The 13586-nt window shown below is 40.2% G+C and overlaps 1 protein-coding gene across 1 annotated transcript; it reads left to right on the plus strand.

Annotated features, from left to right (window-relative positions):
• The first annotated feature begins 9566 nt into the window (after window positions 1-9566).
• foxb1a (forkhead box B1a) lies at window positions 9567-11534 on the plus strand. Its single transcript, XM_069686875.1, has one exon. It carries the CDS (start codon window positions 9840-9842, stop codon window positions 10779-10781), a length of 942 nt encoding a protein of 313 aa, XP_069542976.1. The 5' UTR covers window positions 9567-9839; the 3' UTR covers window positions 10782-11534.
• Window positions 11535-13586: the final 2052 nt, after the last annotated feature.

A 13586-nucleotide genomic window follows, 5' to 3' on the forward strand; every position in this document is an offset into this window, starting at 1 on the left:
CGCATTGTACCGTATTGTGTTGTATCGCATTGCATCGCATTGTACGGTATTGTATCGCATCATACCGTATCGCATTGTATCGTACTGTGCTGTATTATATTGTAACGTACTGGATTGTATCGTATCGTATCGTATCGTATCGTACTGTACCGTGTCGTATCGTATCGTATCGTATCGTATCGTGTCGTGTCGTATCGTATAGTATCGTATTGTACTGTACCGTATCGTATTGTATCGTATCGTATCGTCTCGTATTGTGTCGTGTCGTGTTGTGTCGCGTCGTATCATATCGTATCGTACTGTACCGCGTTGTACTGTGACGTTTGTATCGTACGTACAACAATACACAATTTTTTACTTAAAGAAAAGTTTTTAGAGAAAGACAATAAAAGAACACTCACTCAAAAATACCTTTTTGTGTAATTTATGTGTATTATGTCTTTCATTTGAGTCAATAGCCAAGTTTTTATATGAAGTTTTGGTTTTGTTTGGTTTGTAAATTTTGTCACAGTATTTTCTTAATGACACTCACCCTCCCACCTGTTGTCCAACTTATCCACTGACGACACATCCCTAACGTTGAATGCAGAGTTAGGCTCAGAGATTGTCTGTTTTTTAGTAATTTTATACCTTATAACTAATAAAGCCTTTCAAATGTAACTCTGCGGATCTGCTCCTTGTTTACTAATTTTGTAACGATTGTGAAAAAAAGAAACGGTTGCTAAAAATGAACTCGGTTCATTTTGCTGTTGACTGTTGCATTTTGTCTGATTTTAACATATCACACCTTTAATTCTTAGTATGCAAATAAGCAAAATGTGTTAATTATTGCAATCATCTTGAAAATTGGCATCTTGCTTGCATATTAAGAGAAGTCTACAAAAAAAGTGTCAGCGTAGAGATAAGAATTCACCTTCAATGAATAAAGCTATGCAGAGGTTAGTGTAAACGGAAGGCACTGATGGAACTATATACAGCACATAGTTACAGAGTCAAAATAACTTTGCATTGAGAAAGTGGACACATTTTCCCCAGAGCTCTGAATGTATTTTTGAGGACTTTTTTCACATTAAAACATGATAAAGGGAGCCATTGAACGAGATTATTACACAGATATCTGCTCCTGCTTTTGTCTTCATTTTGATCAGAGTTGTTCTACATGCACATCTTTTCGTCTTCTGCTGCAAGTTAATTATTTGGGATTGTAATAGCTTTGGTTTAGACGGGGGAGCTGAGCATTTCCCCAGCTGATAAGGCTGTTAATGCTCAGTGTGTGCCCACAGTAGCTGTGACAGATAAAGATTTTCCCTCGCATGCAGCGGCACTTGACATTTCATAGGATTCTTCCCGTGCTTTTCCATCAGTGCATTGTAATAGCATAAACCTCAACTCTAGATTACATTTGTTTGATGGAATTGTAATTGCAATCTTCTGTGTGCATGCAGTCTGTGTGTATTTCCCATCTCTAATTCAAATGCTTTGTCACATGTGGAGTACTTGCTCCTGAGCAGGTCAGAGTCAACAACATTATTTTCAAGTGTCGACTCTTGAGGATGTAGTAATCAACATCACAGTTCATCAGCGCCATTACTGCTATCCTTCAAAATAAATCTTCTTATATACCGGCTACAATGCTGCTTCGAGAACCCTTAATCAACATGAATTCAGACACATAAATACATAGTTTTCTCCAGATATAAGCCATGCTTTCCAGGGTCCTTGGCCGCCAGCTCGGGGTTGCATCCTCACACTGGCAGAGTCAAAGCAGCCTGGTGGAATAATGATGGCGATCTCTGCTCTGCATGTGCCCTGCCTTATGAGCACGCTTTTATATACGCACAAACATTGAAGCCTCGCCTTAATTAATATGAAAATATCCGTCTGCGGGGCTGTTTCCTGTGCCCTTTTGATTAGCCGTGGATTAACAGGACCTTTATGTTTTCCTCACCGCACTCGTGTTTTCAGCACAGGTTAGCTCCCCTATTACTAAACAAATGAATTAGTGCCTGGAAATGTGTCATGCATATTACCTTTCAGCAGGAGGCACATTGAGCTGGTCAACCATAAAGGAGCAGTGCCACAGCGCTTGTTTGCGTTTTCTCTTTAAAGCTCTCTGTGATTTACTGGGAGGCCTGTTTGTGCTTAGCAATGCAAATTCTTCTTCCTACAGCAGCATATATCACACACCAATTAATATATATCAATAGAGGAGGCACTCGGTGATTGGTCATTGTGTTAGTCACTCAGGAGCAAAGGACTGAACGCTGCCTCGGTGGCTGCAGCTCTGTCTTGAAAAATGCTAATTAGGGACGCAGGATGATAACGGTATATCGTCCGATTTTTTTAGGCTTTAAAATAAAATATCGGCATCTTTGCTGATATGACAGGCCGATAAAATTACCCTTTAATTATGCTTACAAGCACAAGCCGTTAGATCTTATTAAATGCCATTCATTCCACACTTCAATACAGAAGTTGGGTGTTTGCACCTTTAAGAACGTACACAAGAATAAATATGGCATGTTGCTGGAAGCATGTTTCTAGTTTCATGTGAATGTGTACATTTTGGAAAGCATTGTATTATTGTCTCAAATATGTAATTGTCATATGGAGAGCCCGACCGATACTGGATTTTTTGGGAGGATGCCGTTTGCGATATTAGGGAGTAAAAAAATTCCGATATATCGGCCGATATATATTTTTCTATCAAGAGATGCGCTCTGCTAGGGATAGGAAAGGTCCTCATTTCCCATCATGCCTGTCACCTAGTGCTGACTGAGTAGTTTAAGTTGTTACATTTGTTGTTTAAGGATCCAAAATGGAAATAATTTTTGTTAGTGTTTGTAATGTGTCTGTTCAGAACATATGTTCTGCACATGGCATATGTTGTGCTGGTTTATACAGTAGTTGTACATGGAAAGTAAATACAGCGCCCTCTGTTAGTAAAAAGTCACAACGACATTGCCTTACACTTGTCCAGGCGTTTGTTAACATTTTATATTCTGCAGAAATTCATATAGGCTAATAATATTGGAGCATATCGGAGGATACATTCGCCGATACCGATATATCTGCGATATGCTAATATCGGCCCATAAAAATGGTCATATGTAGTCATATCTCAATTCTACTTCAGGAGGGACTTTATTTTCTCTGCAGTTAGATGGAAAAAGAGCATAAAGTGAAACGTCAGTTGACCAAAATTGGTGGAAAATATCGGCACATTATCAGCAAATATATATCGTGCATCTCTAATAAAAATACAAAGTGATATTTAAGTACAGGATATTGTCACGAGAATGGGAGCCACCTTAGAGATGCAGGTGAGAAAGCAAAGTGCAGATAAGTGTTATTAACTTGATGTCCACACATGGATTATGTTTGCAAACTTTTTTATTCAAATTTTTCCGTGCCATCCTTTCCCTCCCGTTACCTTCCCTGTGGGTGTCACCAGCATCAGCCGTGTGTTTTTGTTTATGTGTGTGTGTTGTAAACACTCCTGTATTGTTATTGTGTATTGTGTTGTTCTGGTCTTTGGCTCAGTTCGCCCTCCTTGGAGACCAGGCATTTATTTCCCTGATGTATAAGATGAAAGACAGAACAAAAATGCCCCTCATTTAGTCCCAGTTGGTTAAGTGTGTTCTGATCACTGCCAAGGTCTGGATGAGCATGAGCCACACACACACACACACACACACACAAAGGAGCGTGCCTTCCAACCACACAGACGACGTGTTGCACGCTAACCCCCAGAGGAGAGACGTGTTGGTGGTGTTGCCGGGGACGAACAACAATGTCAACTTTCTTTGAATTGATCCTGGAGTTCAAAGCTTTTTATCCACCTCACTAACTTGTAATTAATTTGGGGAACAGTTCAATGCATCATAACTATTTTCTATCATTATTAATTAGAATTTACAATGAAAATATGATAGAAAAGCAAGAGGAAATCAGAGGGTTAAAGGTCATTAACATTCTTGAGGTCTATAACATTGACCTCAAGACTTAATTTCACCTAAAGTGACCCTCTGTATTGATCCACTCGTAAGTCAATAAATCACCTACAATAAAATGGAACTTTATTAATCCCAAGGGATTTTCTAGTGCCAGAATTACAGTACAAAAATAAGCGTAACACCCTTTATATACCTGGTACACGTCTAATAATTTAACCACTTCCTGTGATCATTCCCTCGTTGTGATTCTGCACAGAGTCATGCATCTCAAAGCTCTCCACCTCCTATTAAAGGTATCTCTTTGAATGTGATTGTACCACGTTAATTTATACGCCTCTTTCTGCATAATGGCCCTTTTATCTTCCCTCTTCAAGGTGAAAGTTCACTCTTCTGTTGAGTTTGTTGTTAATATATTATGATCTCACACGGCTTTATATTGCATTATTCTCTCATGTTCATCAATATGTACAGAATCATGATTATTGTTCATGTGAAACCAGCTCATTATGCACTGATACATACTGTAGCGCTGTAGTAGTGAGGGCTTTTGCATTTTCTTCTCAATATTGAATTGGCCTCTCGTATTGTTATTCGGTTTCCTCCTCTCATCTTCCGCCCATTTACATTTTTTTTCCGTCTCATCTCCGCAGCGTCTTTCTTCTTCTCCTTCCTCTTTGTATCTGTCAGCCGCCTATAAGTAGCGTGTGTAGTTTAACAGGATGATTTGTTGTCAGCGAGTCATCTGTCACCAAAAGCTAAATGATGAAATGAGAGAGTGAGCGGCTCTGTCTTGTCTGTAATGAATTATGCAGCGGGTCAGGGGCCTCTGTTTTGGTTACAGTCCACAGCACAAACACGGACCTCAGGTAGTGCTCTCATCAGTCCTGCTGTTTCCCACCATATGGAGTCAATGAACTGGGACAGCCTCCCACACACACACACACGCACACACACACACACATACGCACACACACACACATATGCACACACACACACACATACACGTTCACTTTACATGCACACACTCACATGTGCCTGCAGACAAGATTTCATGGTAATACAGTTGATAGATGGAGAATTGTATTTTTATAAAATTCTGCAAATGTGTCATATATACCCTTCAAAATAAAAGTCAATCATGTAACTATTAAGCTAATTATACAGATAAAATCATGAATAGATATATGGACACACGCACACTCACACTAAACAGACACGCACACACAACCACTTCACATGCACGCACTCACATGTGCCTGCAGACTAGATTTCATACACAGTAGACGGAGAGAGAAATGTGTTGATGTTAAGATTGTCATATTAACCCTTCAAAATAAAAGTCCATGTAAATGAAGGACTAATTACACCTGTAAAGTCATGAATAGATAGACACACTTCACTTGCACACACTCGCCTGTCTGCAAACAAGATGATGGAGATTTTTTTTTATTCTGGAGATTTGTCACATAGACCCTTCAAAATAAAGGTAAGTAACTATTTAGGCTAAATATACCTGTAAAATTAGGTAGACACTACACATGCATGCTCGCACAAGTGCTGATTCCATAGTAATACAGTAGATGGAGATATTTGTTATTTGCCCTTCAAAATAAAAGTCAATAATTTCATTATATAGCTTAATATACCTGTAAACTGATAGAAAATAAACACACATTTTGCATGTACTCATCACTTCACATGTGCCTGCAGACGGAATTTTATAGTAATACAGTCGATTGATAAATAAATGTGTACATGGTTTTGTATTGTCCGAAATTGTCATATTTACCCTTCAAAATAAAAGTCTGCAATTTAAGTATTTAATCACAGATAAATAAAATGATACTTGAGACACATACAATTCTGAAACATTATCTACCATTACAGAAGAAGCCATAAGAGCCTGTCCCCATCTGATGGCCACAGAGTGAAACTGCTGCTGAGGAAAAAGTAGTCAAAGAAAAAGGAAATAAAAAACATTATAAAATCATCTTTTTCTTAAAAAAACATAAATATTTCTTCCTTTTTTCCTCACATCTTTTAGTCTTTAATTGGATCAAAGCATTCACAGCCAAATGCAATCACGAGTTCCCGCCTCTGTACAATTGAGATATCTGTTACAGATGATGTGCCGTATAATGAATGCCTAATTTATGTAATTAGACCATTAAGCGTAATCCGAGCATATGTTGTAAATGCCCCGAGGTCTTCTTGCAGGTACTCCCTCTGATGTCACAGACGCAGCTAATGGAGAGGGCTGCTGGGAGGACCCTAATCCCACTCTTTGATTAGATAAACAATAAATACATATTTACCATATTACGATTTCACCGGTTACACTTGCGATGACAGACATGGTGCTTTTATTTTGATATTTTTTTGTCGGGTGAAAAAAAAAAAAGATCAAATGGGGGCAGCGTGTAAAGATGGCCTTTAAGTAGAGAGAGTGTCCCGTCATGTTGGCTAAATTTGCCATTGAGGAGGTTGTGGTGAGAGCCCTCTGTCTGCTAATTAATTGTCACTCTGCTGAATATTCATACCTTCTCATCAGCGCGTCCTTAATTGCACCGTAAAGCATCTCTGGAGGCTGAAGCCACCACGGACTTCATTAGCAGCGCGGGCCTATTGGCTGGATATGAGAGGCTGCTGCAGACAACAAACTGCGTACCTGCTTTTAATGTGCACGAGGGGCCAGGTAGATTACAGATCCCTTTAAATCCGCGTGACAAAAATGGAAATAATACAAATGGAAAACTGTGGTAATTTATACCCATAATTCACCGGGATTATAAATGTTTGTCTTCTAATGCGATTTAATTCCACTCTAGCAGTGACTTGTCTATTTAGGCTATAAGTTGATTTTTTGCGTAAACATACAATACCTGCAGTCAGAAAGGCATAATATTAACAAACAACCTGCAAAAAATAAATAGTAATCATTAATTTTAAATCACCATAAAAAATCAACATATGTTGATTTTAGCGTCCAGAAAAGTAGATCCACATTTCAAAATAAAAGCAGAAATAAAAGTTTTAATCTAGATAAAAGATAAGTATAAAGATATATATAAATCTATTATTATTAGTCATTAATCTACAATTTCAAACTTTAGTTAACCTCTTGAATGCATGTGATAATAAGCATCTCCCTCCGCTTTAACTTTCTAATCGCTCCCTGAAAGGCAGATTCTTTCCCCTCTCCGCAGGTCTGGGTGGCAGCAGATCTCAACTCGATTCACTGTGACAATATTGTTTGGCTATCATTCGCTGCTTTAGGCTGAATGGCATCGATCCTCTTTTAACAACATTTGTTTCCTATTGTGTCGTGGGGGCGCAGCGGCGGAGGGCAGACGTGTGAAAGTGGCTGTTTGATTCTCTTTTTCATCCCCATGACCTCAGCTTTTGTGTCTCGTCACCCTGGGAATGTCACGCCTCACTACTCTACTTTAAGATGTTTCAGAAAGTGCCCTTTGTTTTCGCTCCTCTCTTTTTTTTTTTTTTTTTTTAAAGCTCACACAAAATTGTTCTTGGTCCCCCTCGTGTTCTAAAGGATACTTCAGGCTGAGGCACGGTTCACAAGTGCAATGCAATTTGGCTTATCCCAACCTTTGTTCGCGCTTCTACAAATGACCAAACATAGTGCAGACTTGATCTACTGCTGCTTGAACTCCGGAGTTTGGGAGCAGCTAAAAACCCTATTCAGATTCAGAGTCATGGTGGTATTTTCACTGTGTGCATTGGACGGGGACAAAAGGGCCTACCAATATCCCATAACCCTGCAGCTCAAGAAGCCACACCGTCTGTGTGTGAGAGGAGGGGGGAAACTTACTGCTCCTCTGTGGCTGGTTAATGCGAGTGTTGCAGGTTAACTCGCAACTGGGAATGAAACTGCAGTGAAAAAGGAGCAAATGAAAGTGCCTAAAAAAGTGTTATTCCAATAGGATTCGTGCGTAAAATGGCGCGTATTTGCTGTGCCATTTTATTAGCTCATATTACACACATTGAATTATTGCTCAAACCTGTCAGTCACAAAGCCATATCGATTCTGACTGCTTTGTACACACTAATCTGAGTGAACACACAAACACATTCTAAGTTTTAAATGAGCGGGTGAATGAATGAATAGGCTGGATGTCAGAAGATGTTTGGCACTTGGCACCGTGTTGTCATTATCCGCGGTGTGTGAGATGGGTCGACTGGGCCACTTCCTTTTTGGACAAAACCTTTTGAGCTGAACATTAATGTGAGATGACAGGTGTTAAAAGGCACTCCGCAGGAACAATAAGGGGAAGTGCACGCTGCAAGTTTCAGACACCTGACGCTTAACGAAAAGACTTTCTCCGATTTATTTATTTTTTTAAATAAAATAAATCCTAATTTGAAAATTTGGCACATTTAATATAATCAGAAAATTGCAATTGAATAGCATTTTTCTTTTTCCCTTTTATTTTGTTAAACAGTCCTCACGCAGCATTGAGGACTCTCTGCTCTGCAGCCTGCTCCTGGTCTCTGAGTGAAAATAGCTCGGTGTCCCCCCGCAATGCGATTCTTTTCGTAATCCGTCAGACTGGTGATGGGGTGCATTGTGGATTTATGGGGGGAAATTAGCATAAATTATGAGCAAATCTGCGTGTGCGTGTGTGTGGTCCCGGGCATTGCAAACCCTCCAAGCGGAAAGGTGGCCCTGGCCAAAAGCTTGAATAGCAATAGCTCAAAATAGGCTTCCCATTTGGGTTTCACATTCATATAATTGACTTATGGATATTTTATACAGTTTTCAGCACACCATCCTCAAGGGTTTATTTGCATTTGTGAAGTACTTTGGAATCTTCTTTACATAAACACAATGGACCTGGTCGCCTCATGAAGTTTCAGTTTGAATAACGTTGTTTGCATTGTGTTGATGTTTTCATATCGTTACTTCCTCTGCAGCTCAGCGGAGGAAAACAGATAGTTTACAAACTTGCTAAAGGCAAATTATTTTGCATTGCGTTTATATATGAGAGGGGAAAAAGCATTTTTATCTGTAAAATTTTTGGTCGTTTTTGTAGAAATCTGTTTCATAAAAAAGAAAGCAGCGTGCAAAACACTTTTGGAAACTGTCACCATTACGCACACAACTGCACAAAAAGGAGCATTTTAATAAATCCATTTTACATCACACAACAAATCTGCATTTAAAGCAGCACCTTTATGACATAAATATTTATATTACCAGTAATTATAATGTCCATTCACATTACATATACTCGTGAATTGTAACCGTAAAGTCCGCTGAAGAAGTAAACGCGCATACCTTCACACACTGAGTGCCATCGCAGTTCAATTCCGGTTGCCGAGCCTTTTCACCCCTTTTTCTGTCTTCAAATGGAAATGATTTCCATTGGCCCAAGGTGTCCATGTAAATAGGTGTAAATGAAACCAGATTATGCCTTCCTCCCAGCCCCCCCTCCTCCTCCTCCTCCCATGGCGATTGTCATGTGATAGCAAAGAGGTGGCACATTAATGGAGCGCCTCTACAGGGGTCTTTTCTGCTCATGTCACTACATAAAACTATCAGATGGTTAGAGGAAGGCCATGGAGGCAGCCACTTAGCTCGTCTTACCCGAGGACGCCAGATGAAGTCTATTCAGCTCTGCTAGCGGGACAAGCTGACTTACTTTGCGAGAAAGACTTACAGCAGCCGTCACTCCATAAATGTGCACCGCCCGCCCGCCTGCGCACCGCACACAGACGCACAACCTGGCTCTTTTACGCACGACGCAACTCCAGCTTTGCCCGCATTGAAACTTTCCTCAGCGGTTGTTTTCATGAAGAGCGGAAAGCTTTCACCTAGGAATTAAAGAGGGACTACTTTTTGTTGATTTTCTGAAAATATCGAGGATGCCACGTCCGGGGAGAAACACGTACAGCGACCAGAAGCCACCTTACTCCTACATCTCCCTCACCGCCATGGCGATCCAGAGCTGCCCGGAGAAGATGCTGCCTCTCAGTGAAATTTACAAGTTCATCATGGATAGATTCCCCTACTACAGAGAAAACACTCAGCGGTGGCAGAACTCCCTGCGCCACAACCTGTCCTTCAACGACTGTTTCATTAAAATCCCGCGGCGCCCGGACCAGCCAGGTAAGGGCAGTTTCTGGGCTCTGCACCCCAGCTGCGGGGACATGTTTGAGAATGGAAGTTTCCTGAGACGCCGCAAAAGGTTCAAAGTGTTGACTTCATCCGATCACTTGGCTCCCAGTAAGCAGTCTGACGCTGCACATTACCTCCAGCAGCAAGCCAAGCTGAGGCTGAGCGCCCTGGCGGCCACCGGCACGCACCTTCCCCAGATGTCAACCTACAACCTCGGAGTGACTCAGACGTCAACTTTCAAGCACCCCTTCGCCATCGAGAACATCATCGCGAGAGAGTACAAGGTCCCGGGCAGCCTGGCCTTCTCCACCATGCAGTCCATGTCCGCCGGGTACCCGCTGCACAACCAGCTGACCACAGCCTGGCCCCACATGTACAACACCAGCGTGATTGACACGGCGGCGCCCATCACCATGGCGAGCAGCGACTACAGCGCGTATGGCATGCCCTTAAAGTCCTTGTGCCACGGGGGACAGTCCTTACCCGCCATCCCGGTGCCCATCAAGCCCACCCCGACCTCCATGGCGGGTTTCTCGGCGTTACCTCCACACATCCCCGCGTTTCTATCAAACTCTCCGCAGTCTCTGAGCCCGACGTCCCCACAGACAGCGACGAGCCAAAGCAGCCCCGCGACCCCGAGCGAGACTCTCACGAGCCCGTCCACGCTGCAGTCTGTGGCTGTGCACTGACCTGATAAACTGTATAAACACACACAAAAAAAAGAACTGCTGTCTGGCTCCCAGGCCTCTTTACCGATCCCAAAGTTTATATTTTCTGTCGTCGGAAACTATCAAGGCGAGTTGCAGTTGCATATCGATTTATTTGTGTATGTGTTGAATGTGTCGCTTTAAAATCGTGTCATAGAAGTCCAGCACAGAAATCGCACAGCGAAGTATTGCTCTTGAAAATATAAATTATTTGATAGTTCTATTTTTCAGTTTGTTGTGACATGTGAGTGTTGGAAGCGGAGCCACCGAGGGGAAGCAGAGGGGGGTTTGTTTTGGCACCATCGACTCTGGTTTGCTTCCAATTTTTGTGGCACATTTTTCTTTTTCCCAGTTTGATCAAAAAGCAAACTTTTTGCACCGTTTCTGAGTGACCACTGTAATGTCGATGACATAACGAGGCAATGAATATGTGTCTCTGTTTTTTTAACACTGGAACGACGCAGGAGGGAATACCAAATAGGACTAGGATTTAGATTTGTTCTTACCATCCCTGTACAAATAAAAGAGAGCAAATCTTTTCTAAATGGAAAAATTATTGTGAGACGTCCTCAAAAATGCAAGATGTGAATATTGCAAATAACTGATACTGAAATGTTGTAAAATGCACTTTTTAGTTTTATGTTTTAGATATCTATTTTCCAGAAAATGTTCTGTGAAGCATTTAATTTAAAGGCTGTGGTGACCATGTGTATCAGATGCTGTAAATTTGTACCCTTTTTTTTTTTTTTTAGGTAAAAGCATGCATTCTAAAAAAAACAATTTGTGTTGTTACTGTTGTTGTTATTGTTGTTGTTTTGTTTTTGTTTGTTTTCTTTTTTTTTTGCAAGCATGCGTGCTTTGGAAAAGTGTGCAAACAGTCTGCAATGAATTGGATTTAAAAAAAAAAAGCTGGTCATCGAATTATTTTCTCATTAAAAGTGAAGTAAACAATCAAAACGTTTCTGTAGAGTCAATCAAAGATGATGTCACATATTATTGTTGCTATTGTTTTTATTATTAGCATTATTATTAAAAGTAAAACGTCTCAGTTATTTTTAGTGAAAGAAAATATTTTTACAAGAAATACTGCTTTCGTTTTTCACATAATAATAATAATAATAATAATGATGATAATACAATAAACATAATAATAAACGCATCTCGTATGGAGACCTGTCTGATTTGAGAGTGGTACTCGTGCAGAGCTGCAGTGCGCAGGGTCGTGCGCTGCATTAGGATGCATGGAGCTGCGATGCCATGGTCACAGCGCAGACAACTGAGCTCATTCATCAAGCTGCTGGATGAACACAATTAAGCCCAACAATAAACATTTAAAGGAGCTGCACAAAGTATCCGATTTAATATTGTTGCGGGGTTTTTTTCGAGTGCGATTAAATGAGCGTCACGTGTTTTTTCCCCCCTTCCTTTTTTTCCCTACGCGCAGGAACGTAATTCAACAGGTTTATAAATACACACGATGCAGAAACATGCAAAATTCCGTTTTATTTATTTTATTCGATATGTTCTACAATATCGTAAATTTAAAAAAAATCTCTCGCTCTCTCTGCCTCCTCTATAGAAAGCAGCGGCACATCTCGCGGTATTAAACAAATACATTAGAATTCCGTCACTTTCTGCAATCGAGTAGATCAAATAAAGGCTCTCGGGCCACTTCATTCTCCCTCATTCACTTGAATTGAAAGTGCAAAGAATAGCAAAGTTAGACTGGGCCACCAATGTAGATTTAGCCTTTTTTCAGCGAGACAAAAAGACTGATTTCTCACAAACACATTGCTGACTGGGGAACTAGGAAACGAGCTGCAAGACCCTTTTGGAATTTAAATCCACCCCTCCCCCACGGACTGTTTGGACAACAGTGTTAGTTTTTTTTTTCCCCCTCCCAGCTTTGTGGCATTTGTGTGTGTAACATTAATTCTGACTCTGGGTGATTAAATGTATTCAAACTGCCAGGCCAGATTACAAGCTTTTATTTTGAAACACGGTTTATTTTTCTGGCTGGTTTTTACAATGACATTAAAATCACGTTAACAGACATGTGGAACTTTTCTGTTCTAACACTCAGCACATTAAATCCACCTGTTTCACAAAATAAAAAAATAACATATAGTGGCCATATATATTGACTACACATTAACATGTGGGCATTTTTTTAAAATAAGGATTTCAGAGGCATTTTGTCCTATTTGGTATGTATTGCACTGTTATAAATCGATGTTATTTAATATGTATAAAGATGAATGTTTAAAAAAATAAGTCATTGTAAAGTCATCCCAGAATGTGAAATGTAAAAATAACCAAAAAGGTTTCATTTGTTGTATAAAATTCTGCAGAAATGCAATACTTAAAGGGATTATTGCATTTAAATGCAACATCCTGTCGTCCTGTTATTATATTTAAACACAGAAAATGACTGACATGCTGCACATCAATGGTATGAAGTCAGTCTAGAGAAAGTAAACGCGGGCGTTCCATTACATGTCAATAACGCACCTTGAGCTGGTTCTGCACAATTATTTTCAAATGAGAAAATTAATTTGAGCACTTCACAGGGAAACTGTGCCTGTCATAGAAATCCTGTAACAGGTGGTAGAGAGCGAAAACACAAGTTAGACATTTACATTTAAATAATGGGAAACAGATTTTTCTTTCAAATAAACATTTTTCTGACACTATAAGTTTTTATTATGAGCACACACAAACCTAATTTGTTCCTCCTGCTCAATCCCTCCTTTCCTCCTATAATACAAATAAAATCAGTTATTGTTA

This window comes from Semicossyphus pulcher, unplaced genomic scaffold (assembly GCF_022749685.1).
Source record: "Semicossyphus pulcher isolate SPU_LCO1_2020_fin unplaced genomic scaffold, fSemPul1.0.p SCAF_8, whole genome shotgun sequence".
NCBI classification, from domain to species: Eukaryota; Metazoa; Chordata; class Actinopteri; order Labriformes; family Labridae; genus Semicossyphus; species Semicossyphus pulcher.

Bases quoted from the DNA above. Each gene is read 5' to 3' on its own strand.
- foxb1a (XM_069686875.1), top strand. From the start codon at position 9,840: ATGCCACGTCCGGGGAGAAACACGTACAGCGACCAGAAGCCACCTTAC.